Source organism: Trachypithecus francoisi, unplaced genomic scaffold (assembly GCF_009764315.1).
Source record: "Trachypithecus francoisi isolate TF-2019V2 unplaced genomic scaffold, Tfra_2.0 Lachesis_group5, whole genome shotgun sequence".
Classification (NCBI taxonomy): Eukaryota; Metazoa; Chordata; class Mammalia; order Primates; family Cercopithecidae; genus Trachypithecus; species Trachypithecus francoisi.
The window spans coordinates 41474120-41502063 of record NW_022681470.1 but is presented as its reverse complement, the minus strand read 5'-3'; the positions used below and the strand labels follow the sequence as shown (position 1 = coordinate 41502063).

Here is a 27944-nt window from a genome sequence, read left to right as displayed (position 1 = left end):
GGCTGTTTTTGAGTCAGTGTAGGGCACAATCACAGCACTTTGTTGGGAAGATGAATCTGGTTCCCATGTGCAGAAGACCAGAGTAAACAGCAAAAAGACAGGCAGGGTTGCCTGTGAAATCCTCTGCAAGTGAGGGAGGAGAGATCCTGCAAGAAAGAATGGGTTCAGAAAGTGTGATGGATTGCAGGGTTCTGGGTAGGGAGAGGAGAATCAAAGACCCTGGCTCTGGGACGTTTCAGACCACATCTAGTCAAGTGCTAACAGAGTTAGCTGCAGTACCAGTGGTTGAGAGAAGTCTGGCCATTAGGAGACAACTGTGAGCAGTAAGCCCTCATGGTTCTCTGTGCCACTAATTTAATTAAAATAGAAATTGTAGGAGGGGCTTCCTGAATGAGGGAGCATTTTTCATGGACCTCGAGGCATGGGGAAAGTGAGTGTTCTAGAAAAGCATGTCAGCTTCTGTAATGTTCCAAAAATATAGTGAAATCCAGTAAATTTGTTTTTGTTTTTTTGTTTGTTTTGTTTTGTTTTGTTTTGAGATGGAGTTGGCTCTGTTGCCCAGGTTGGAGTGCAGCGGCGCAATCTCGGCTCACTGCAACCTCCACCTCCTGAGTTCAAGTGATTTTTCTGCCTCAGCCTCCTGAGTAGCTGGGACTACAGGTGTGCACCACCACGCTTGCCTAATTTTTGTATTTTTAGTAGAGACAGGGTTTCACTATGTTGGCCAGGATGGCCTCAATCTCCTGATTCCATGATCCACCCACCTCAGCCTCCCAAAGTGCTGGGATTACAGGCGTGAGCCACTGCTCCCAACCTCCAATATATATATATACACACACACATATATATACACACACACATATGTACACATATATACACACACACATATATATATAGACACATATATATATATGGTTTTTTTTTGAGATGGAATCTCTCTCTGTTGCCCAGGCTGGAGTGCAGTGGTGTGATCTTGGCTCACTGCAAGCTCCGCCTCCCGGGTTCACACCACTCTCCTACCTCAGCCTCCCAAGTAGCTGGGACTACAGGTGCCCACCACCACACCCGGCTAATTTTTTGTATTTTTAGTAGAGACGTGGTTTTGCTGTGTTAGCCAGGATGGTCTCGATCTCTTGACCTCATGATCTGCCCGCCTCTGTCTCCCAAAGTGCTGGGATTACAGGCATGAGCCACTGCGCCTGGCCTCCAATAAATATTTTTATGAGTGAAAAAATATGAGAAGAAATGGCCTACTGGATATGGTTTGTACTAGACTATTTGGGAAAATGATCAGGAAGACAATCGAGGTTCTTCTCAAGTTAGGTTTTGTTCGCCATGTCAGGCCTTAGCCACTCAAGCCCGTCAAAGAAAGCTGTGATCTCTGAGGAACAAGGTTCCTCTGGAGGGGTGGCAGGGGGTTCGAGGAGAAGCTGAGTCACTTGCTACCTGAGTCAGTGATCTAAGATACACCATGCAGGTGCTGCCTCTGGAGCACAGGATCCTACCAGCTGCAGAACACGTGAGTCATGCCAGCCGGGCTCTGAAGACTCCCTCAGCCCCTGGGGCCAGTGGACAGCGCCCACATCCTCTGTGGCCCTCTCGCAGCTGTAGAAGACAGGCACAGGTCTTCTGTTGTGTGTGGGTGAGTAGGGTTGTGGGCGTGGGCCTTAGACAGCTGTGGGGTATGAGGGGAGGCAGGCTCCACCGTCAAACAAAGACTTGGTTGTGCTAGAGGGTCTCTCAGGGAGTCAAATATTTAGATTACTGGGCTTGGATTAAGGAAAGGGAATTCTCTGCAAATAGCATAGGTGCCTGGAAGTCACAGTGCCAGCTAAAGATGCTTGTGGGAGGCAAGATTGAAAGGTTCAGTGAGGCCAGTGGCCAGGGTCATGACATTACCAATGAGCCTTGGTAGCTGGGTGAGGGAAGGTTGGGGCTTGGTTCTGGGTCTGGGAGAAGGAGGATTTGAATGTGGTTGGAGGGGAAGGGGAGATGGGATGATTATATCAAAGGGGAACTGGACTGGAATTCAGAACACTTGGATTTCATATTCTAGCATGACCAACTAGCTGTTAACTATGAATACATCATAGTCCTTCTTTGTGCCCTGTTTTCTGGACCTGTCCTGCCTCTGACCAGGGTTCTTGGGGGTGCAAGAGCAGATAGATGTGCTTGGAAAAGGCACAGAGTCCCACAGCACTGTGAATGGCTAATGGATCAGTGTTTGTGATTTCTCTGCGCCTTACGAGGACATCATGGTGCTCAGTAAATATAAAACAAAAACAGCAGTTTCAGGCTTACAAATACTAACCTGAAATATTCTCTACTAAAGTCAAGTGGGTTTCAAATAACCTTAAGGAGGAATGATTTCCCTTTCCATAGCTCCCAGGATCAATTCAAAATAATAAAATTTGGGAGCCCAAGAATTAAAAATTGGGATGGATCTAAAGTATTTCATCTCAAATATCTCATTCTTTCAAAGTGGATGATCCAAATTACCCAATTCTGAATGAGACTAAAAAGTTTACTTTGGGAAAGAGATTGGATTCCTTTGCTGAACTTACATCCAGTGTTTTTGAAATGACTAAGAACAAGAAAGATAAAATATCCAAGCTTACCTCATGAATGAATTAATTAAGGAAACAGATATTTCCATTACTCAAGATAAGTTAGCAAGCCTTGAAATGTAAAATTCTGAGAAATGCCAGACTGTCCTATTTGGAAGGGACTTTTAAAGATGAATTTAGCCCAGCATACTCACTTTACAGATGAAGAAACTGAGCTCCAGAGAAGAGGCTAGTGTAAGACAAAATCTTACCTCCTCCTCTGATGAATGTAAGATACAAAGCTTACTTCCTCTTCTGATGAATGAGGACAACTGGACATGACTACAATGTATCCCAACATGGCACCTGGCTGCTTGGGACGTGTGCATGGCTGATGTGATGGGATCTGTGGTTTTATTTTTCCCCAGCATCTCTTCCTTTGGAGGAACACTCCTCGCTTTCTCTTGAGTCTGTCAGTTATGGTGCTGTCCATCATGGGAAGGCACATGACACAGGCTGGCAGAGATTGAGCTGGAGTGGGCATGTGATCAACCAGAATCAGTCAAAATCCTCTCCTGGGCTTCTTTTCTTTTCTTTCTTTCTTTTTTTTTTTTTTTTTGACAGAATCTCACTCTGTTACCCAGGCTGGAGTGCAGTGGTGTGATCTCTGCTTATTGCAACCTCCGCCTCCCAGGTTCAAGCGATTCTCACGCCTCAGCCTTCCAAGTAGCTGGGATTACAGGTGTACACCACCACACCTGGCTAATTTTTGTATTTTTAGTGGAGATGGGATTCCACCATATAGGCCAGGCTGGTCTCAAATTCCTGACCTCAAGTAATCTGGTTGCCTCAGCCTCCCAAGGTGTTGGGATTACAGGCTGAGCCACTACATTCTGCCCTCTCCTAGTATTTTTATTTGGATGTTATATAAGTGCTTCCAACGCTGTGGGGGCCATGCAAACCTGTTCCCGTGGTTGCAAAGAGGAAGCTGTTTAAGTAGGAGAGAATGAGGTTATTTCAGAAGGAAGTAAACCCAAGATTAGAGAGAGAGATATATAAATACAGACATGCACACATGTGTACATAGAAACATAGATAAATAGCAAGAACCATCTCCTACACCTGCTTACTTTTTAGCTTGAGGAGTTTGAAGTTTCTGTTGCTTGCAAACAAAAAGATTGAGGTTAATATGGTGGAAATATGAAGTCCCTGTGACTTTGTTAATGATCTAAAGGAGATAAGTTCATGGTAGAAGGGAAAGAAGTGAGAAAAGCTAGGTTGTCCTCTGGCACTTTCCTATAAATCTTCGATTAAACTCATTTTTCAGATAGAATGTTGGGCCACTTCCAACAAGTCACTGTTCCCTGGAAGCTCCATACTTTCTTCTGCCTTTGCAAATGCCATCCTCTGTGCATGCTCTTGGGATTGCTTGTCCCTTTCCTTTTTTGTTTCATTTCTGGTTAACTCCTCTTCATCCTTCAAAGCATTGTGCAAGTCATTCATTCATTCATTCATTCATTCTTCATTCTTTTTTTTTTTAGCAAGATTTGTTGATTCAAAGGCTGTTCTAGGAGCTGGGGATATGACAAGGAAGATGACATTTATTTATTCATTCAACAGATCTCTTGAATGCCTGGTATGTACAAGAGGAGGGAATCCAGTGGTGAGTGAGCAAGACAAGGGCCCTACCCAGTGGGGTTATTCTATTGGGAGATAAAAGAATAATTTAGGAGTGGGATGTGTATTCTGCAACTTATCTCAATTCTCCTCAATAGCTATTTCTTGCATTTTTTAAAGAAACTATGAGAAACGTGAGGAGAGAAACTGTGTCCTTCATCTCCTGTCTCCACAAGTGGCAGAGATCCAAGGAAAGGTGGCCTGGTTTGAGCCCAGCAGGGCTTCATTATTCATAGGGGATGCAGCCCAGTTTTGGCAGGGAGGAGGGGCTGCTTGTGGGAGGAGGGATGGGGCTTCCCAGAGGCCTGGTGGACTCCCCTCCAGCAGTGGGTGGGAAGAGGAATTTAATGAGCCTCTAAAGAAGACAATAAAGAAGATCCGAAGACCTGGCCATCTGGACTTCTGCTCTTAATGAGAAAGTAATCCTGGCGCCAGAAAACAGCTAGTTAAACTCAGAAGAGAAGCCATGTAGGTTTAATTTCCATTGAAAGCTGTTTGATAGGCTCCATAGGCAAGGCTGTGACAGTCAGTGCCACTTAATGAGGCTGCCATGGGCTTCTCCAGCTCAGGGAGAGGGAAGTCAGGGGACCAGGGAGGTAAGATCAGGGCAGGGAAAATGTTGGAGGCCCTGGGAGGTGATTCCCTGGGTGCAGAGATGGGGCCAAGACTCCTATGGTCAGGAGACCTATGGTGCCCTTAGAATCAGAGCTGAAGGAACTGTGGAGTTCATCTGGCCCAACCCCTTTATTAGATGAGAAAGCCGAGGCCCGTAGAGGTTAGACAGCCTGATCAAGGTCAGACAGCTAGGTGGTGACAAAGCCGGCAGTTAGTCCTGAGTTCTCCCGACTCAGCAGGGAGCCAAGCCCCCTCAAGTAGGATACGGGAAACTTGGCTGCTACCCCACCATATATAGACATGTTTCAAGATTAGTGTCTGGTCCTCCATTCTTTCTCTCTCCCTCCCAAGAAGAACTGAATGCCTGTATGCTCCAGGGACTGGGATAGGTGTTGACGACAGAGACTTCTAGGTATGGTTGCAGCCCTGAGGAGGTCACAGGCTTCAGGGGAGGAAGACATAATAACCACTAGGCAATTGCAGTTTGATGTGGTCATGCAGGACACTTAATGACCTCTAAGTGCACAGAGCCCTCCTGGCTGTGCCTGGGAATTTCAGGGACCACCTTCTGGAGGACAGGATGCCTGTGCTGACTCTTGAAGAATGAGAGGGAGTCCAGCATGGGACAGGCTTTGAGCAGGCAAAGGAGATCCTGAGAATTTCATTTCAGACAAGTGACTGGTGATGGTGTGAAGGGTGAATCGAAGAGGAGCAGAGGCTGGCAGGGGAAACCTGTGAGAAGGCAGTCATCTAAGGAAGAGATTATGAGGACATATGGTTGCAAGCGGTAGGCAGGAAGGAAAAGATTTAAGAATACATAAAAGGTAGCATAAGCAAACCTGCCAATTGGTGAAGAGGGGGAGTGAGGCAGAAGGAGGAGCCAGGCTGAGTCCTCAGGCTCTCCTTCCCCAGCCAGAGTCCTGATGGCTCCCTTCCACAGCTCCAGGCTGCTGGCTGGACATCTCCATGGACACAGCTTTCTGGCCTCTCAAACCCAAAGCTCCACTGGATTCTGCACAAAATCGTCTCCACCTCTTCATTTTCTGGTTTCAGTCAATGGTCCCCTACTCTTCTTTCCTTCAAGTCCCATTTCCAGCTTTTTGCTCCCCTTGTCACCAGGGCCACCCTGTCCTTACCTTGGCTGAGCAGAGGACACCTCTCAGAGCAGCCCAGTGCGCCTGCCTCTCCCAGAGGCTGAGTTTTAAATGTGCATTTAATCACTTCCCCAAGTGGCTGCTTTTTACTCTGAGCAGCTGATTTATCTAAAATTTAGTTCTAAGTCCATAACACATTTACCAAAAATTTGCTATTTGCTGAGCCCTCAGAATCTAATGATGAACAGGAGGTCAGTTTCTGCCCTCCAGGAAATGCTCAGAATACAAGGAGATCCTTCTCCACTTCTCAACTGCAAGACCCTGAACTCCAGGTTGCTTTCTTCACCTGGCTTTGGTGCATAGAATGGCAAAAAAAAAAAAAAAAAAAAAGAAATCTGATGTAAAAACAAAATAAATGAACAACACAAATCCCCTTTGTTTTTGCTTTTGTTTTTATTTTTGTTTTTGTTTTGAGACACAGTCTCACTCTGTTGCCCAGGCTGGAGTGCAGTGGCGTGATCTCGGCTCATTGCAAGCTCTGCCTCCTGGGCTCACACCATTCTCCTGCCTCAGCCTCCTGAGCAGCTGGGACTACAGGCGCCCACCACCACACCCGGCTAATTTTTTTTATTTTTTAGTAGAGACGGGGTTTCACCGTGTTAGCCAGGATGGTCTCGATCTCCTGACTTTGTGATCCGCTCCCCTCAGCCTGCTAAAGTGCTGGGATTACAGGCATGAGCCACTGTGCCCAGCCAAGCCCCTTTGTTATAATGGGCCAGAGGTTAGAACAATTTAGGATGTAGTGATAAGTCTGTCTGAGAGAAAAAAAAATTTGGCTTTTAGCTTTAATGTAGGTGCTTAATAAATGCTTGCAGAATAAATGAACATCGGGGCTAACGCAGTATTCATTGCATAGATCCTGTAAGACCTGCCTGAGCCCGCCCCCTCCCCAGCCCTAGATGCGGACCCCGCAGGAGATGGGTGCCCCCATCCACACACTGTCCTTTGGCCACCGGACATCATGCCTCCCAAGAAGGATGTTCCCGTGAAGAAACCGGCAGGGCCCTCCATCTACAAACCTGCTGCTAAGCCAGCAGCAGCAGCAGGGGCTCCTCCAGCCAAGAGCAAAGCTGAGCCAGCTGTCCCCCAGGCCCCTCAGAAAACCCAGGAGCCTCCAATCGATCTCTCCAAAGTGGTGATCGAGTTTAACAAGGACCAGCTGGAGGAGTTCAAGGAGGCCTTCGAGCTGTTTGACCGAATAGGGGATGGCAAGATCCTGTACAGCCAGTGTGGGGACGTGATGAGGGCCCTGGGCCAGAACCCCACCAACGCCGAGGTGCTCAAGGTCCTGGGGAACCCCAAGAGTGATGAGCTGAAGTCCCGGTGTGTGGACTTTGAAACTTTCCTGCCCATGCTCCAGGCAGTGGCCAAGAACCGGGACCAAGGCACATATGAGGACTACTTGGAGGGGCTTCGTGTGTTTGACAAGGAGGGGGACGGCAAAGTCATGGGAGCAGAGCTCAGACATGTTCTCACCACCCTTGGAGAGAAGATGACTGAGGAGGAGGTGGAGACTGTTCTGGCAGGACATGAGGACAGCAACGGCTGCATCAACTACGAGGCCTTCTTGAAACACATCCTAAGCGTCTGAGTGCTACAGATCCGGTGGGGTCTGGACACTGGGCCCCGCAGGCGGAAGCACGTTCCAGCCACCAGGAGGCCACCTATTGTTTCAAAATAAAGACTGGGTTCCTCTCAAAAAAAAAAAAAAAAAAAAGACCTGCCTGAGAACAGGGCCAGGAGCCACCCCTTGGCATACTCTACGCCTGTCACTGGGCCCAGCAATCACAGAACTCAGGACATGGTGAGTGGGTAAGCTCTCAGTTCTTATGATCACATTGACACTTTGTAAAAATCAGTGCTATTTATTTGCTCTGGAAAATAGCTGGATATTTAAAGTAGGTCCCTGCATCCTGAAATCTTTAATTATTCAAATCAATTCAACATTTACTAAGTAAGCGCAGTGCAGGTTGTTCAGAGACATGACAGAACCAGTTCTGAGCCCCTGAGAATAGCAATCAGGTGGTGGGGGGATGGGGGTACAGTATGTGGCAGAAGTGTGAGCTCTGGGTGTCAGGCCCGTGCTTCACCCCAGGTTGCCGCCCCCCCAGCCACTGCAGTTCGGGCAGGCTACTGACACTCTCAGAGCTTTGGGCTTTTGTCCCTGCCTATCTCACCTTAGTGTGTTGGGTGGACTGTAAAAGACTGTATCAGGGCTGGATTAGGGCTGCTAGGACAAAATACCGCAGACCGAGGAACGTAAACAGATACTTATTTCCTCACACTTTTGGAGGGCAGAAGTCCAAGATCAAGGTGTTGGCAGGATTGATTTCCTCTGAGGCCTCTTTCCTGGGGTTGCAGATGGCCACCTTCTCACTGTGTCTTCATATAGTCCTTCCCCCGCGCACCCCTGGTGCCTCTTTTTGTGCTCTAATTGTGCCTTTTAAGGACCCCAGTCAGACTGGATTTTAACAATCTCATTTTATCTTAATCACCTCTTTAAAGGCCCTGATCTCCAAATACTGTTATATTCTAAGGTACTGGAGGTTAGGACTTCAACATATAAATTTTGGGGAACACAATTTTGCCCGTAACAAAGACCAAATAAAGTCAGTGAACCACCCCACACCATACTGTACCATAGCATACTGTACAGTACCATATCCTACTATACTAGATTGTACTAGAGTATGAAATGCCTAGTATGATGCCAGCCTGGTACATAGTAATTTGAATCTCTCCCCTTCTTCCCTTAGTGGGATAATAAAAGTTCACAGTAGGCCAGGTGTGGTGGCTCATGCCTGTAATCCCAGCATTTTGGGAGGCCAAGGTGGGCAGATCACCTGAGGTCAGGAGTTCAAGACCAGCCTGGCCAACATGGTGAAACCCCGTCTCTACTAAAAATACAAAATTAGCCAGGCGTGCTGGTGGGTGCCTGTGATTCAAGCTACTCAGAAGGCTGAGGCATGAGAATTACTTGAACCTGGGAGACGGAGGTTGCAGTGAGCCAAAATCATGCCACTGCACACCATCCTGGGCAACAGAGTGAGACTCTGTCTACAAAAAGAAAAAAAAAGTTAACAACGACAATTTTTAGATAGAGGAAATGTAAAATTTAGCCTCTGTGGGTATAAATTGTCACTAAAATATGAATAAAGGGGATCCAAATTAATGAGTTTCCATTATCCAAGCTATTTTGGAGATTCATTTTTTTTGAAAGTTAGATTTATTGAAGTATAAATATACATACCATATAATTCACCCCTTTAAAGTGTTCAATTTGTCCAAGGAGTTTTAACAAATGTGAATAGTCATGTATTGACCACACAATCAAGAGGGGCCTCCATGTTCTTTTGTGATTTCCTTTCCACTCTTGGCCTTTTGCAACATTGATCTGTTTCTGTCTCTACAGTTTTGACTTTCCCACTGTGTCAAATAGATGGAATTATATGGGACACAGTCATTTGTAATTAACTTCTTTCACTGAGCAAAATACTTTTGAGATTCATCCATGTTGCTGCATCTGTGAGTTGGTTATCACTTACATGGATTTTTGTTATCAAGTAGTATTCCATTATATGGATATACCACAATTTGTTAAATCATCTGCTGGTTGATGAACATTTGAGTGGTTTCTACTTTTTGATGATTATGAACAGAGCTGTTAATGAATATTAAAATACAAGTCTTTTTGGACATATGTTTTCCTTTGTCTTGGATAAATATCTAAGAATTGTGTTGCTGGTTGACTAAGGAAATGCTGAACTTGTTCACATACTGCCAACTGTGTAGCATTTTTGCACCCGCCATTGGCAAAATATGAACGTTCCAATAGTTCCACACCCTTGCACTTGGTACTTTTAGTCTTTTTTAATGTTAACCATTCTAGTGAGTGTGGAGTGGTATTTCACTGTAGTTTGGCTTGTATTTCCCCAAGGGCTAATGATGTGGGATGCACTTATCAAATATGTGCAAACATATATACACCTATGTCAGATATATGCTTTTCACATGTCTTATCACAGTCTGTAAAATTTTTCTCAACGGTGTCTTTGAAGAGTAGAAGTTTTAAATTTTGGCAAAGCCTAATTTGTTAATTTTACTTCTGTGATTCATGATTTTTGTCTGCTATCTAAACATCTTTACTTAATCCAAGGTCACAAAGGCTTTGTCTATTTTTTCTTCCAAAAATTTAGACTTTAGTCTTTACATTTAGTAGTATGATCCATTTCAGGTTAATTTTTGTGTGTGGTTTTGAGGTAAGCATCAAGGTTAACTTTATACATATGAATGTCCAATTATACCAGTACAATTTTTTAAAAGGCAATCCTTTCCCTCATTGAATTACTTAGACACTTTTGTCTAAAATCAGTTGGCCATATATGTGTGGCCCTATTTCTGGATGCTATTCTGTTCCATTAATTTGTCTATACCGATTGTAACATCATACTATCTTGATTGTTGTAGCCTTGTAATAAGTCTTCAAATCAGGTAGTGCCAGTCTTCCAAATTTGTTCTTCTTTTTCAAAATTGTTCTTGCCATTCTAGTTCCTTTTCATTTCTCCATAAAGTCTAGAATCAGTTTGCCAATTCCTACACAAAACCAATCAGGATTTTTATTGGAATTACTTATTATCTATGAGGAAATTCAGTTTTCATAAATTAGATGAATGCCATCCCAAATTGTGGATAATCTTTGAAAACAAGCTTTTGGTATTTCAGTAAACTGGTTATTTTTAATTAGGTTGAATATTTACAAACCTATGATTGACACCTTCCCTTCTGATCCTAGGATGCAATTAAATAAATAAAACCTCTGTCCTTCTCTGGTGCTGACAACACCCTGGAATGTATCTACAGCTCCAGGGCCGCCATTTTGTCCTAAGAGGAAGCCAGCTTCCTCCCTCAGGTGAACTCTGTGTATGTTTGTGATGGTGAGGGAAAACCTAACAACCCAGGCCCAGGAGAATCTGTCTGAGGCCCTCCCAAATACTCACCCTTCTCTCATTTGTCCAGAGCAAAGTTCATCCGGTTTATAAAAAGTGGTCTCCCTCACAGCACAAGAACACCGCAGGCCCCCGGAGGGAAGTCTTCTGGGAAGAGGTTAAGGAGAGGCTGAGAAAAAGCCAGGACAGAGGCATGATATTCTGGAATCATTGCCACCACTAGTGCAGGGTCTTCCAGAGTAGGGGCCAGAATTGCCAGACAGCCAGCTCCCCTGGGGCTACTCTCAGAAATCCGGCATTTCAGCAGTAGAATTGTTGCCTGTTTTTCATACTGTGAATTGTTAGCGGGTTCTAAATAGACCATTCATGTTTTCCCTTTAGCACAGAAGGGGCTTACAACTCCAAATACCGCCATGGGTCTGACTGTTTCAAGTCAAAACATGCCCCAAACCACAGCCCTTGGGTGAGAGGAAGGGCTGGCCAAGGGCTTTGGAGGAAAAATAACCACCCACCAGCCTGGAAATTAGGGAGTTCACAGGAGGCTGAGTTGCCTTGCTCACAGATGCTGTAAGACTGAGGAGTTTTACCCATCGGGGTTAATCTGACAGTCACCTTCCCCACCAGTGCCTGCCTCCACCTCCCCTTTGCTCCAGGAAGGAAACCCAGGTCAAGAGGACGGAATGGTTACTCATGTCATGCGTGCTTAGCGGCTGCCCATCTCAGCGTCAGCGGTATGAACAGAGCACTCTGGAGGGGCAGGGTGAGGTTGCTTTGTGGGTAGTGGGATGCCACCTTCACTGTCCTTCCGTCCAATAAGACATGCAGCAAATGTAAATAAATCCAGTGACGACACATGAACAAGTCGTTGGCAAACGAAGTTCCTTTGACACAAAGCAGGAGGCTGCTGAGAGCTGTGGGAAGCCCTGGGCTGATGGGCCAGGATGCCATAGTGACTCATAGGAACAGGTCTCCCTGGAGTGGCTTGGGGAGAAGAGGGCAGAACTCATGACCAATAGAGACTATCTCCAGGTCATCTGGGTGATAAGTAGAAAAGCTCCAGAAGATAGCAGGAAGCTTGAGAAGGCAGCATAGGAGAAAGAAGAGGGAGGAAGGATCTCCACGTGGTAGTTGCTGGGAGGAAGGTCTGCCTGGGACCCAGGCTGGCCAGGGGTGGGGACTGGCTGCTTCTGCTCACAGTCTCAGCAGTGCTCATCCACTAGTGAGGGGTTGTTGGTGAGATTTGGTCCAGGAGGGACAAATTTAGGACAGCTGTTTTGGTTGAACAAAGGAAGGCTAGGACATACTGGATGGGAGGTGGAGAAGGTGGCAGTGATGATGCTGGCAAAGGGTGTAACCAAAGTGTGATGATGATGGCATGGTAACCCAAGGCACATGTGTGAGTGGCACTGAATGGTTGTGTGCCTGGGGACCTGAGTTGGTATTATGGCTCCATCACTTCCTGCTGTGTGACCTTGGGGACGATACTCAACTTCTCTGAGGCTCAGTTTCCCCAGCCGTAAATGAGTGATCAGCACCCATTTATAAGGGATTGTCGGGATTATGTCAGAGAACATGTAGTCACTGCTCAATAAGCAGCAGAGACCGTAATGCGAATGGATCAACTAGGGACCCAGCAATGGTCTTGATGCCACATTTCACCTGAAGGATAAGGACTTTGCCACAGTTTGGTAGACAAGGCTTCTGCTAAGAAGACTGTCTCACTGGTAACTTGAGGGCAAGAACTCAGGGCTGAGCATGTTTCAGTGTGGGAAGAGGCCTCAGTGTGCCCTGGCGTCTTCTTACGCATCCTGAAGACTCTACTTATGTCTATTTTGGAGGCTACTCAAGCTTTTCTTTTCCAATTACGTCTAAAGGGGGAAGGGGGAGACAGGTGTTTGAAGCCACTTCTGTGGCTTGTAGCAGGAGCCAGAGAGGGCCCAGGGCATCCGAATCCCACTGTATTGGCAGAAACACAAATACACAAATACCAGATGGATAATCTCAAGGATAAAAAAGGATTTAGGGTGACCTGATTTAAAGCTTCCCTTTTTCCTTTTTTGGGCAAAGCCTGGGAGTAGGGGGTGGGAACTCAAGACGGAGCCTTGTTAGAGTCTTGCATTTTCACTTGTAGAGTGATGGAGCTTTGGGAAGGGCTTTCTCCTTCATGTTTCCCTCCCATCACATGCCATCAAACCTGATCTTTAAATCTAAAACCCCATTTGTATTCCAGTCTGATCATGGGAGACTTGCTTGCCTGTGGGCCCCAGCTTGAGTTTGTGATTGACAGGAAATGTCCAGAGGAGTCTTCAGCAGACACAAAAAGCCTCTGGGAAATCAGCCAGCACTCCGCCCAGCATCCCCACCCACTAGATGGGCCACTGGGGAGCAGGATGGTGGCAGATCAGTCTCTACAATGGCTTTTTATTGGATTTTCTCTGTTGGTTGTATTCCACGCTATCAGTCCCTGATAGGACAGCAAGCCACGAGAACCTAGCGTCAAGTTGATGGCCAAGTGCCGAGCATACCAATGACCAGAACTCTGCAAACAATTGAAGCAAGTGCTTGAAATCCCAGCCATGAGCCTGGCTGCTCCACATGAGGTCATGCATATGTCTTAGGTAACATACCAGTTGGCAATTACCAAACTCATCAGGATGATCTTCTTTTACCAGGACTCCAACCACTGCAGCCCCCATTATCGTAACAACCCCTGATCCTCCTTCCAAAGCCATCCGGTGTGTAAGTCCTGCTTTTCTGTTTATTCAGTGGAGGGGACCCTGCAGAGAGGACAAGAAGCTACTGTCTTCAGCCCCTTTAAGCCAGGGATCCCTTCTTCATACAAAGGCGTTCCTGGGGATTTGCTTTCCTTGCGGTTTGTCGGTCATGTCTTATAGGGAAGGGGCTCATTGCCTGGATGCCTGTTCTAGCCTGAATGTGCCTTCCACAGCCGGCATGTTCTGAGGGATGGGGGGCAGTTGGTTCGGGAAAGGGTAGGACAGGAGCAGGTCTGGGCTGTTGCCTGAGGCTAGCTCAGAGGGATAAAACTCCTGCACAGTAAAGGAGTTCTCAGCAGAGGTTAGCAGGTCTCCTGTCAGGGTGGCTTCAAGAATTCTTTCTTCAGAATGGCTTGAGCAAAAGCATATCTGGGAGCCAGATGAACTTGAGGCCTTTCCCTAGCCTGAACTCTTGGTCTTGTAGGGGCTGGTTCACTCTCTTATCCCATTTCAACAAGAGGGACGCTCCTTCATGCATCAGCGGGGAGTCCCTGCACAGAACCTACCCATTCGTGGTTGCCCATTCTCACCACCTTCTCCTGAAGGATTCTTTCGAGTTCCTTTCCTGGGCTCTTGAAGCCCCTTGGAGTACGTGTTTGCAAACCTGTACCCTACCGTCCCCGAGATCTTCAGAGGCGGGCTTTAGTCTGTTCAGATTTGTTTGCTGGTGCCCAACTCAGTGGCATGCGGGGTGGACAAGTGGTTCTCAAACCCTCCCTGTGGCTCAGTTGCCTGAGTTGAGATGATATTCACAATGCCAATGCCTGGCCCCATGCCCAGAGATTCTGACTCAATTGACCTGAGGTCTGGACATGGGCAGTCTAAGCTCCCCAGGTGATTCTATGTGCAGCCATGATGGAGGCCCAAAGCAGACCATCAACGAATCAGAAAGGTGACTCTGACCAAGTGACACCTCCTTTTTTATTTCTCTTTCTGGTGGTGAGGAAGCAGATTCTCTCGACCTCTATTCATCCTTAGCATTTATCCATGGTTAATATCATTTGTTTGAGCCATACAACTCTAGAAGAACCAAGATCTGGAGGGAGAGCTATTGGCAGGAGTGTCTGGAACTGCACTGAAGAACTCACTAAGTCTTATGAAATCCCTGCCTGCAACAGGCTGTATGCTCTCATTCTCCTCCGCTCTACTCCGTGCCTGCCACGGTTTACTACACTGTAGATCCTGGCTCCCAAACTTGGTACTTGCCAGAATCCCCCACTCCAGTAGTTACAAATCAGACCTTTTGAGGGGTCAGATGTGCGAGGCAGTGTGTGTGTGTGTGTGCGCGCGCGTGTACGTATATGTGTGTATTTAAAGCCCCCTCAGTGATTCTTCTTACGCATTTGCAGAGTGGGAACTGCCGTCCCAGGTCATCTCAGCTGGTCAGTCCATGTTGCTCAAAACCCTGGGGCGTGCTCTCCCCTGAGGGACTCTGAGTCCTTGTGGAAAGAGTTGTGGCAAGTCCGAAAGAGCTGTGTGTGAGGGTCTGGTGGGTGGCGGGCAGGCAGCCCTGGGGGGAACATCCATGTGGACAAGATGTTTTGTGCCAAATTGTGACACACCCAAGAAGACTGAATAGAGCCTCATCCAGGGCAAAGATGAGTGAGATCTGATCCGAAAGCAATTGTTGAGGTCCAGTCCCACATGCGGCACGCTAAAGCTGTGGGACTTCAGAGGAAGAGACAGTCTGGGACTTTGGATTAGTAACATGATGTGAACGGAGGAAGTTAAAGCTTTGTCTCCTTCTTCCCATGTCATGTACATAGGAAAACTAGAGACAAGGACACAGAAATAGGAGATGAAGCAGATTTGAAAAGCCACCAGAGCTCTGAGAGGAGTAGTACCTATTCTGTGTCATACCATCACCGTTCTCACCTGTGGCTGACTGCAGCACCTGAAGCTCGACCACCTGCAGTCTGTCACCAACATGAAGTTGCTCCTAGAGCACTCTTTGTTCCTTTAGAAATGATAAAATACTACAAGCACGCGGGAGTCTAGAGAAGATTGTCCCTATGTCTCCATATTTGCTTCAGTTGATGTTTTAAAAGACGAGAACACTGTTAACCCTCACCTGTGCCATTTCCTGCCCTCTCCCTGCTCTTCTGAAATTGGTATTTATGTTTCCCATGCATGTTTTTATACTTTTACTATACATGTAAGTATCCACACATAATAGATGATATGGTTTTGCAAGCTTTCAAACTTTACATAAATGGTGTCTTACTGTATCCTTTGCATGTTTTTCATTCACTGTTGTGTTTCTGAGGTTTATCGCTGTTGATACAAGATCAATTTCATTATTACTTATTCATTCTTTTTCTGATGGGTGCTAAGATTATGTCCCATTTTTTACTGTTAGAAATAATGCTACAACATTATTTACAATATATGTCCTGTAGCCATGTCCTTAAACACAGGTGTTCCACTCTCTGCGATCATCGTGGCCCTCAGACCTGCTCTTCGCCTGGACTAGGCTCTGCTCTGGGGTCACCCTTCCCCAGCATGCAACTTGGCTCTTGAAGACCAAGTTGCACTTGAAGACCACGTCTTACACCAGAATTCTCCCTGGATCATCCTTGTCAGGGATTCCTACCCCACCTTGCCACCCACACCTGGCTCCTCCTAAAAGGAATGTTCTTTGGCAGGAATGAAGAGCATGTGCTAGGTCACAGGGTGAGGAGACCTCGTGTGAGTGGTCACCTTTAACTGGACCTCAAAGGAGGCTCTGTTCCCAGAGGGGAGGAGAAATGGGCGAGTTTTCTTGGCGAAGGGACAGCAAGAGCCAGCATAGGCAAAGGAACGTGGCAGTGTCAGGAGAGGACCAGGCAAAGAGCTGGCCAGCAGATGGAAGCTGAGTGCTGCTGGAGAGTAAGAGGCTGGATTAGTAACATGATGTGAACTGAGGAAGTTAAAGGTTTCTCTCCTCCACCATTTCAGCTTTGTAGAAGGAAGTGGCCTGGAGACCCTGAGGAGCAGAAACAGTGGCTCACTCCTGTGCTTCTGTGGTCCGTTTCCTCACTTTTCCCCATCCATCAAGTGTTGAGGCTCCATGGAGTTCAGCTTCCTTTTCCCTCCATCACTCACATCCCAATTCCCATCACCTGCTTCCAAGCAAGAGAACTCCAGGTTACTGGCCTCAGGCAGCAGTCCAGCTGTTACCAGTAAACTGGAAGCTGACGTCACTAACAAGCGTTCAGGGAGCACCAAGAGGCAGACGAGAGGTCTCCTAAGCCTGACTCCTCTTTGGCACGAGACTAAGAAAGCGCCCCAAGTCCCAGTCAAGGTATGGGAGACCAGCGTGTGTGTGTGTGTGTGTGTGTGTGTGAGAGAGAGAGAGAGAGAGAGAGAGACAGGGGAAGGTAGGTGGAGTTAGGGAGCTCTTTCAGCTTAGCTGGGCTTTGTGATTTCAAGTGAGCCTCTGCTGGGAGAAACGGGTTTGTTGTTACTGAAAGAACAAGTTTGGGTCTCAAGTTTTCTTTTGCCTTATTTGACAGCTCATAAAACTCAGCAGCAAATCTGAACTTCCAGCTCCATGGCTTGGAGGAAGAAGCCTAGGAATAATTATTGACTCCTTCCCCTGTCCTTGGCTTGACCTCCCTCCCTCCCTCCTTCTCACCACACCAGTTAGAAATCATGAAGACAATCTGTTCCCAAGAGCAAGGGTGGAGGGCGGAAGGCTGGCTGGGCTGATGGGACCAACGCTTGTCAGAAATGAACAGGCCCATGCGACACTGAAGACAATGCAGAGGGAAAGAGCTTTTGGCTTCATGCTTTGACAAAGTGCCCTGAGACTCTATGGGCATGTGTGTGTGTGTATTTCTGTTCGGTAAATCCTGGAAGGCCAGTGCGGTAGGAGAATCCATGTTTTCAGCCTCCAAAATGTGCCAGGTAGTTATAGTTGACAGTGGAGTATATGAGAAACTATATGGTACTGGCCTCATTCTTCATGCTGCCACTCTGGCCTTTGACTTTGGAGTGGGGAATTCCTTAAATTCACACATCCCTGACCCTCTTTGTGGGTGACCCAGGCCCTGGCATACACTGTGCAATTAACAAATGTCAGCTGAATGAGTAGAATGAATAAACAAAAAAGAGTCATTGTGTAACAGAAGGCTGTTTATTAAGCACTTCCTGTGGGATCTCCTCAAGTCAGACTCATGAGAAAAGGACTGTTTTTAGTAGGCTCCAGAAGATTAAGTGACTTGTCCAAGGTCTCATAGACAGGACTGTGTGTGTGCACATGGCATGTGTGTGTGTGTGTGGTGTGTGTGTGTGTGGTGGGGAGTGCGCAGGAGAGAAGGTTCACGGCATTATTTTATGCATTGCCCATTCTTGCACCTTCATCAAGTCTGAATTTGTGCATTTGCTGAGGCTGATAGGACAGTGTGGGTTGTCCCTGGAAGTTGGAAGAGGTGACAAGGTTAGGGGCCTTCCATGTGGATGCCTGCTGTACCACATATCCTGTAAAAACAGAACATTTACGAATGGTAAGAGAAGCCCTTATGTACACAAAATAGGGAGGGCAAAAGAGAGGAGGGACAAGGACACCAACAGGGTATTTTGCAGATATTTAGAATGGCCTCCTCCATGAGAAAGGAAAGAAGAAAGACATAAAAGAGAACAAAGCCAGACCAACTCTTAAAAATTATTTAATAGAAAGTCCAATGTCAAAATGTAACAATAAACAAAAATACACATGTATAAATATGTATATATAATTAGACCTATACACTTTCTCAGACCCTTTTCAAAATGGAATAGAATCATCTTTACATCTTGGTGGTCAAATCAAAAATAATATTCAAGCGACATGGGCCCACTGCTGCGTGGGGGGTAGTACTACTGGAGCACTTCGAGGGTTCAAAGAATTCCAATCAGGAGAGAGCTGGGGATATTGCCAGTGTCCTTTTCTGGAGACCCAGAGAGGGAGGATGAACAATTGCATGGCTCTGTCCAGTGTACCTGACCTTTGCTTAGCACCTGTAGCCACTACTGTCTAGGGATAGCTCTCCTTTAGGGTTTTGAATTATTTACATTTATGTTGTTTGTGAGTGAGTCTTCTTGCCTCATCTCCCAGATTTGAAGTTCCTGGGGATTCTGCTTTAGGACTTTCTTATTCTGCAGGCCAAATGTTGCATGGTGGTTTGGGGTGCTATTCTGGCATGCTGATTTGCACTAAAGCAAAGGTGTTCAAAGTGAGATGTGTACATACCAGGAGGTACCCAAGGTCTCCCTCAGGAGTTCAGAGAGAAAATGCCAGACCTCTGTTTATAATATTTTGTGTCTTATTCATTTAAAGTTTCTATGCTCTGTACTTTTTATAATGTGCCTAATATATTAGTACAAAAGTAAAGGGATATATGCTTTATATAAATAAATAAACATACAGAGAGAGTGCATCTCACGAAGATTTTGCTGACAGGCATGTGTAATTGAAACAGATAGGGGCCCACTGCTTTACAGAATTCATGTGCAGGCAGAGAGGTTAGGGAGGCCACCTTCCGGGCTCCCACGCTCACCTGAGGAAGCCTCTGCAGGTGTTCAGAAGAGCAGTGCTCCAAGATACCTCCCAGACCTGATCGAGAGGTGATGCTTCGTAATCTTGATGCAAGATTTTCCTTGAATGTAAGGCCATGTTCCTAAATAAAATGCAAATACCCTTGGGAAGAGCAAATATGCAGCCATTAACAACCGGCATGGAGGCATTTTGATCCTTTCCTGCCAATGAGGTGGAGGTGAGTAGGAAGTGGGCCAGGGTGGAAAATGGAGAGAGGTGCCCTAAGGCAAACTTGGCTTATATTCCACGAACACATGGCCCTAAGGGGACCTGCCAGGGCTCTCGTTTTTAAATGGGTGAATGTGAGGCCAAATATTTGTTGGTTTCCAGCATCAGGATTACCGCTGGACAAACTCTAACCTAAACAGCTGGGCCTGTGGAATATCCGAGTGGGAATTGCTAGCCACAGAATTACAAATTCCTCAGTGAAGAGCAAGAGGAAGATGTGGAAAAAGTGGGTGTTTGAGCAAACATCTTTCCGAGGGTCCAGAAAGCTGGTGTTGCTGTTGAGTATGCCAGGAGGGAAGGGGTGGGGGTTTTGCCAAAGAGGTCAGCCCCAAGGTGCAGCAAGGCCCAGCGTCCCTTAGCTAGGAAAATTGCCTTCAGCCCCAACTCCTCCAGCCTCTCAGGGGAACTGTCTTCTGTTTGAGCTTTTTCTTGAGTTTCTGTAAACAGTGTTGGCTTATAGCTGGTATTTTGATACGTCTAATTCTTTTCCTTTCTCCTAAACATTTTTCTAATTATTTTTCTGGGGGTGGGGAGGGGGAGAAAAAAAACCCAATGCTCTAAACTCTGAGGTTATTTGGAAAACCTAAAAGGCACTGCAAGTTGTCTCCCTAAAGAGATTCCGCTTGTCTCTGAGCCTTCCCTGACTCACATCTGCGGAGCTCCCAGCTCTGGCAGCCTCCAGGTGCCTGCGAGGTCTTCCCTCCACAGCTGTCTAGGCCCATGGGTATTTTCCACTTGCATACAATTTGTCTGTGCTTTTTAAAAATCTCCTTTCTTTGGCAGGCCTCGGGTGTGTATTTGGGACCCAGCAGAGGCTTGGCCACCGGGTGTATGTGACCTAATCCAGGGGAAGGCTGTTCAAGAGAGCTGCCTTTAGTTAGGATCACACACTAGACAGGGAAGCCCTCTGCGGCTTCCCGTATATTTATTTTAGGGTGCATTCTCATCCCTGGGTCTAGGCCAGCCTGGTCCCAAAAGGTATTTTTAGCCTTGGTGGCTCTAAAGAAGGTCATGCTGACCCAGAGCTGTCCCCTTTATGTCTCCAAACCAGATCCAGCCCAGGTTAAAGTCTTTGAATTCAAATAGCTTTTGGCAGAGGAAGAGGAGTTGGGGCTGGGTAAGGGACAGAGGACACCTGGGATAAACCATCTCAGCAAGCACCCGTGCACTGCTGCAGTGAGGAAGGAAAGCCCGGCCCTGATTGTGACCACACCTTACCTGTCTGGAGGACCTCAGCAGTGGGCTGCAGAGGACACAGCACCACCGAAAGCTCTTATTTATGCTCCCTGAATCCCCGGCAAAGCCCCAGGAACCCTCTGTGGCTGGCCTGGCTCACTGTCCTGTCCTTGTCTCCTGCTCTTCTCTCTCCCTCTACAAGTCTAAGCTCCAGCCTCTGTACTGCAGGCTGGCCCTGGACAGTCCACACTGGCCCTCCTTTGGGCTGAGTCCTGTGCCGTCCTCTCAGCCTGAAAGTCCTTTAGTAACACTCTTCCTCAGCCCTCTGACACATCTGGGCTTTGACATCACCTCTTTCAGAAAGCCCCTGATTACCAAAACTGGGCTGGCTGCCACCGTGAGATGCTCCCACAGCACTCAGGACTTTTCCCTGTAGGGTACTTCCATACTGCTGCTCTCGCTATGGCTAGGTTCCTCGAGGGTGGGTTTAGTTCAATTGTGCTTTGCTTGCAATTAGCACAGTGCCTGGAGTGTACCAGGGGCTCCAGAAATAAATGAGTTCAATGAATGAATCCTTAAGACTGGAAAGGCAATGCTAAAAATGCTCACCTGGGTCAACCCAGATGAAGGGACCCCAACTCCACACACTGGGGTTAGAGCATCCCAGTGGAGCTGCTGAAATGCCACAGTCAAGTCGACATGGATGAGGGGGATGGTGTGTGAGACATGCGGTGGTTGTACGTGGCTGGACCACGACATGAGGGATGTGTCCATTATGCGTGTAAGGCTGGGAAAGGATGTCAGCCACAATACCCCAGCTGGCGGCCCAGATGAGTCAAGCAGATGTAGTAGGGCATCCGGGCACAGACGGGGCACAAAGCGAGATGAGTAGCAGACCTCGATTCTCCCATGTGAGTTGAACTCAAACTTTCTCAAGAGTGATGGCTGGTTTTTCCTGTTTCGGTATCCCTATAGTTATACTAATACTTTCCTAGACATTATCTTGGAGATTACAGAAAGGCAAAATACAGCTCTTTCTTGAATTATTTCAATGATAAATTTCCTTTCTCCATGTATCTCTCTGTATATGTATGCATGTGTGTGTATGTGTATGTGTGTTAAGAAAATGGATCAGAATCTAAAATCCTAGTAAGGCAGCTGCCTGGATCTATTCCAGGAAAAGAATAATTTTATGAATTTGCATCTTGGTTTGAATGGAAAAACTGGCTTGAAATCTATTGCAAAACTGTCTTTGCTTGCTTGCCTGTCGAGAGAACAGTCCCTGAAGGTCTGGACTGAAATGCCAGGGCACAGGGGCTATTCTCTCCCTTTGGAGTCAATGCCAAGAGGTCCCCCTAAGGCTCTAGAATTATTTTCAACCCTAGAGACCCTAAGGGACCTCTGCCTGAGTTTATGGTGTTCTTTATACTGCCTCTAAGTCTTAATCAAATTCAAAGCCTTGGGCTAAAAGTGGAAGCAAAGAAGGGCGAAGTCAGGGTAGAGAGGGCAGACACTATTAGAATGGAGCCTTCAGTTTAGAGGTGAATCTTCCCGAAAGAGAGCAATTTCTGTGGTTCCCAAGTTATAAGGGCCATTTCCCACATCATCATGAAGGGACATGACAGCTGCCAGGTTAGAAAGAAGCAGGATCTTGGGGGCCGCATTTCAAAGGAAAACTGGACATCACAGCCCCTTTACACAGGGACATTCTTTTGCTTCCTTCGAGCAAAGTAAGGAAGGGTGGGAGCAGGTCCCTTCTAGGCAGTACCTTTAACAGTTGCTATGGAGACATGAGTCATCTTTAGAGGATGTGATTTAAGAAGCAAGAAGAGGAACTCTGAGGAGTTCCTGGGCTCTTCCGACCTTGGAATAAGTTATTTAAATGTCTATCCAAGTCATTACATGACTATCTAAAACACGTAAAGTCTCAAAAGAGATTCCCATCTAGTTTCAGTGCTTAAATGGACCTGGAAGATACGGATCCCCAGTCCAAAGATCAAAAAGAGACATCAAACCCTAGCCCACAAGAAAGGATTTCAATACAAGTCAGTGGTCCAGGCATTGCCTTTCCTCCATGCTTGGAGATCAGATTGTCCCAGACCCCCAGGAAGGTTAAGACTTTTAACCTTAAAAAGATACAGCCTGTGATGAAACAACAAGCCTTGGGAACCCAGGAAAGAAATCACAGCACTCGAAAGCCTGTTCTGGTTGCATCTGGTTTCTAACTGCAGAAATACCAGGTTCCTTTTCCAGATGCTAGAAGGATTCCAAGGGGTGAGACATGTGCCTAAATTCCCAAAGCCTTTTCCTCTGGGCACTGAAGTCCTCCTGTTAGCCAGTGGCCTCTCCTGGTGTGTGTGCAGCTCAGATAGGGGAGGCCAAATAAAACACTCCCCATGAGGAAACCAAGCTGGTGAGGAGCCAGAGAGAGATTCTGGAAAGCAGATGCCCCCAGGGGGTGTTCTCACAGTGTTGTGAAGGGCATACAGTCATAATAAAAAGAATTTGGAAAATACTTGAATGACATCTTTCCTTCTTTCAACATAGGCATTTATGTTGGATAGATGCATTCCACACTTAAGATCTATTATTTAGAACATGGGGGTAATAGATCCACTTCACAGGATTATCAGGAGGATGACACAAAACAATTATAAAATGCCTAGCACAGTATCTGGCACAGAGTGAGTATAAATGACAAATATTAGTTCCTTTTTCCTCTTCTCCTGAGATTAGATTCCAGATAAGGTACAAGAGTCTCCTGAAAAACATGGCATAGCTTGTGAGTCCTAAGGTTTGTCCCAGAAGTATTCACTCATAAGCCTCATCTTTACCATAGCTTTTTGACCCCTTTCCAGAGAAAGGTGACTGCTGAAGTCAAGGACACCATTCCCCCCTTGGAAAAACACATCCATTCATTGGCAAAAGGCAATTCATAGACCTCATTCATGGAACTCCAAAAGGTTTATTGCAGGCACATGTGTACTGTGACAGCTGACTGCCTAACCCAGCTCCTCCCAGGCACACTGGAGTCCAGGCATCCACTCATGACACCATGAGGCCAAAGTTCCTGCTTCAAGCCACCTTTTCATTATGCCCCTAAATACGCATTCCCTCCCCACCAATCATGCCTTATTATTTTTTTGGTTGGGGTTTTAAACAACAAAAAGTCCAATCTCTGAGAGGTACGAAGAAGACATAAAGCTCTGAGAATGCCTTCCAGCAGGGAAGCGTGGAAGGCAGATCTTATGTAAAACTGTAGTGTGCAATCAAATATCCTTTTTCTTTAGGGGAGGCAGAAAGGACAGAACTTTAGATACCAATTATTTTGCCTTTTGTAAAGAACGTATCAGAGTCCCGAAGTCTAAGATTCCAACTCAGTATTTTCTTGGATTAAGAATTTGAAAATATTTCCTCCTTTAAAACTCAACATGTTTAACCATGTTTCTTTTCTATGATTAGTAGAGATAGAACACTTTTAAATTCTTGCCCAGTGTCAAAGCTGGACTTGTAATCCACATGCCAACCTGCTTCATAGGCAACAAGGTAAAGTTTGTAAGAGGTATCATCTCTGTTTTTTAGCAGGCTTATGGGAGAGTCTTGCCCTAAGAGAAAAACAGGGATGAGGCTGGGAAGAGGATAAAGTTATAGCAGAATAGAGTTATAAGAAGGTAACAAAGCAGGATGCAGGATGACATCACATGGGACTAAGAAGGGGACTGCATCATCCCTGGACCTGCTCCTGGGGGCTGTCGGCTTGTGGGCGTGGCCGCTTCAGATGTACAGGTGAGCCCTGACACAGAGGTGCTTCCTCACCTTACAGTGAGGAGTGGATGGGGCCAGTACAAAGACTGAAGAACCAGCCCCCCTCCTGGGTCTGTCTTTGCTAAATTGAGTTATCCCAGCCCAGGCTCAGATCATGGGCACTGCGGATGGAGAGAGACCTGTCTTCCAACAGGCTGCTGTGTGCGTGGCTGCTGCAGTTTCTGAGGACTAACCTAGTTTTCTCCTCTCTGGACTTTATACCTTCTTTGTCCCTAAATAGACCACAACACCACTCTGTGTTCTCTGCAAGCCTGGGGCTAGGAAGCATCGCTGAGGTAAAGGCCTTTTTTAAGGTTCTCTGCCAATAACAAACACGTCTTCAATTATGAGAGCAGTACTCCATGATCCTGAATCTCCGCCAACCAAAAGAAAGCTATGCACACACTGCTGAACTTTTACAACTCTACAACTCAGAGGACATAAGGCGTGTGCAAGCCAGCTGTAAATCTTGTTGACAGTCTTGCCCCACCCACTGGCCACTAGGCAGCTGGATTTTCAATTTCACCCCGCACATGGCCAGTCTATCAACCCTCTCTGCTTAATGCTCTCAGTTCATTTCTCATCATTTTTCTACCTCCACTCACCAGGCCACGTCCCCTCCCTTCCTCCTTCCAGCTTCCTGAGCCCCACATATATAACAACTAGCAGAGTACACCAGCACATACATTGGATTATTCTTTTCATTGTGTCTGAGCCAATCTGCTTAATGTTCACATACACATGGGGAATAAAAGGTAAAATATTTTTGCTTTAGATCCTTTCAGAAGGCATAAAAAAATAAAGTACAAACACGAATCACTTGACAATTTTATGATTAAAACCAACAAATGGAAAACAGACGGTGTTGGGTGTTGCTGACATAATCAAGCATTTCATGCGGACCCGCTCAACCACCCCATTTCTCGGATCTATTTCTGGATGTACCAAATGTGTCTGAAGAACTCACTTTCGCACAACAAAAATGTATCCAGTGTTAAACACCGGAGCCAGAACCTGGGTGAAAAGCTGGTGGTTCAGGGCAACATCACTTCCGGCTTTATTAAACACTCAAAAGTCAGGTTCCCAAGAAACGCTTGGATCTATGCACAAGTGTAACATGTCAAAAGTGTTCAATGTGACCGTGAGAGAAATGACATGAGCATGTTTCATCTTCGGGTAGAGGGTGGAAGTTTTCTGGGAAGACTGTCTGAGACACCGAGTAAAGAAATCAAATGGAAGACGTTTAGCATGTGCTTAATTCTTGCTTGATAAGAACAAGAAATCCCGGAAAAGGTCATCCACAGAACAGTGAACAAAGAGTCTCCAGTGAACAAGTTTGAGGTGGGGTTTAGCAGTTCGTTTACAGTTGTGGAAAACTATTTTAGTCACTTGGCCAAAAACCATAGGAGGGGAGGCAACCTGAAACCCTAGACTACTTGACTCTCTCTGCATTTTTCTACTTGAAGCAGGATAAAAAAGCCTAACATTTTGGCTGCATCTCTATTTATGTAACAGCCACAGCTGCTCCCCAAAATAGCTGCTGTTGGCCAAAAGAATTACGGGATTTTGTTGCTAATATGTGAATCTATTGTCCTTAGCAGTCTGCTAAGTTTCCTTCCCTGCCTTTTTGCCGTCCCAGGTCTAAAAGGAGATAGGGAATCTCACTATTCACACATCAGTGGTGCCCTCAGTTATGTGGATAGATTTTAAAATCGAGGCTCATCTTTTCGGCAAGAGCAAATTGACACAGAACATCTTAACTCTCCACCTTCTGCGGGTGGCTAATATTGAGGCCCTTCAAAGTCACAACCCCAAAAGAGAGAAACATACAGTGCTCCTGTCTTTTTGTGGGACAAACCCAAACCCGGACTGCTGGCGTGGCATTTAATAGGATGCCCTCCCCTGAAAGTAACAAAGAGAACCCTCGTCAAAGCTATCAAACACATTAAAAAAATACAAAAGTTATTTTCTCCTTTTGATTGCTATTTACTTGTGACAATATTTGCTAAAAATATCACTTCTGTCTTTGAGAAGAGATCATTCTCTTCATATAGTATGGAAAAATAAACTCTGCTGAACACTCAGTCAACATTCCCCACCATTGCCAGGGGCTTTTGGCTTTCACATCTCCAAATATCATCATAAGCATAAAAGTATTATGTTTTTGAGTAGGCAAACACTTTTGCTATGTCTAGTGTGCTGGAAGTAAGAGAAAAAGGAAGTGGCAAGGCTCATGTAGCATTTTGAAGGGGGGAGTTACGAAATAGGATGGTTTATTTGCTAACAAAATGAAAGGTAACAAGGTGGTTTCAGGCCCTCCTAAAAAGTCATAGGATGTCCCCTCACCTCTTCAGACCACTTTCAGCCTTGCTAATGCTTGGTAAGTTATTAATGGAAGGGTAGGGAGCCCTTTAGGCTAATTATCAGTGTCAATGCAAAGGAGGGCTCAACTTCTGCACCCAGGATCATCTTAAAACACTGAGCTGGATGAATGGGAGAAGACAAGGATCCATAAAAACAGTAAAATGTTTATTTTCTTAGAAAAAAAAGTGAGGAAGAGGGATTCAAAATGATTGTGATCACACTTCCATCTGCATCTGAGCAAAGCCAATGTTGCAAGCTTAATTCTTGATTAAGATACCTATTAAATCAAACAACCTGCCACTCACTCCTACGTCACTTCCAGGAGTCACATCACAGCATGCTTTTAATTGATAATAGCTTCTCTACTTCTTCTGAGCAGAGAAACAAGGCTTGGCATAGAAACCATCCCATCTCCAAAGCTCAACACTGCCAGTAAGAAGCAAGGCTCAGTCCATCTCTAGACTGTGTGCGAGAGATGGGGAGGAAGGAGAGAGGGCAGGAGATGCTTGTCTTAGAAGCAGAACCAGTTTAGAAGAGAAGTTTGATATCTGAGTTCACCACTACCTCATCTTATAGAAAATAGGTTGGAGAGCATCTGTAAAACCAACAGTATCTTTAAGGTGAAATTGCAGAATTTTGCTGCATACCTGGACACAAGAGAAGTGAAAAGTTGCAACAAGTTTTAACTAGCAGCAACAAAGAAAGTTCGATAACAGTTTTTTTGTTTTTAGCAATATTCCTTTGCAAGTTCATTAAGAAACACTGTAATTTAATGGGGTGTACGATATGGAACGATCTTCTTTTGCTATAGTGCTGTTCGCTGAATAGAACCGACCTTTGCAAAGATTTCAACTGGGGTGTAACCTATTTACACAGTAGTAGCTCCTGGTTTGAGTGGTAAAATTGGTGCTATGTGATATCCTCTTCTTCCGAACAGTAATCCCGACCCTTAGGGAAAAAGAAAAAAGAGCATGTGAATGATAAATTCAAAGCAGAGCCTGAAATAGTTACTTGTAATCAATTTTCTCTCAGTATGTCTCCTTGCAACAGAATCCAGGCTTTGTCAGTGATAGCTAGCACTGGGGTAGCTACGTCATAAATAC

The 27944-nt window shown here is 45.9% G+C and overlaps 2 protein-coding genes across 3 annotated transcripts in view; one reads left to right on the top strand and one right to left on the bottom strand.

Annotated features, from left to right (window-relative positions):
• Positions 1 to 1516: 1516 nt before the first annotated feature.
• Positions 1517 to 7815, top strand: LOC117075415 (myosin light chain 6B-like). 2 transcript variants are annotated; one of them, XM_033197747.1, is made up of 3 exons: positions 1517 to 1642; positions 4167 to 4209; positions 6849 to 7711. In XM_033197747.1, the coding sequence occupies exon 3, from the start codon at positions 6954 to 6956 to the stop codon at positions 7581 to 7583; it is 630 nt and encodes a 209-aa protein (XP_033053638.1). In that variant the 5' UTR covers positions 1517 to 1642; positions 4167 to 4209; positions 6849 to 6953; the 3' UTR covers positions 7584 to 7711. The 2 variants fall into 2 exon arrangements, with proteins under 2 accessions (XP_033053638.1, XP_033053637.1); XM_033197746.1 differs by lacking the exon at positions 1517 to 1642 and having other exon boundaries at positions 4170 to 4209; positions 6886 to 7815.
• Positions 7816 to 18345: 10530 nt separating this feature from the next.
• The window catches only part of CUNH1orf21 (chromosome unknown C1orf21 homolog), a 265567-nt gene continuing 255968 nt past the window's right edge, over positions 18346 to 27944 (bottom strand). Inside the window, exon 6 of the mRNA XM_033199473.1 lies at positions 18346 to 27789. Coding sequence (XP_033055364.1) covers positions 27751 to 27789 — 39 coding nt within the window. The 3' untranslated portion in view covers positions 18346 to 27750. The remainder of the gene's footprint in view (positions 27790 to 27944) is intronic.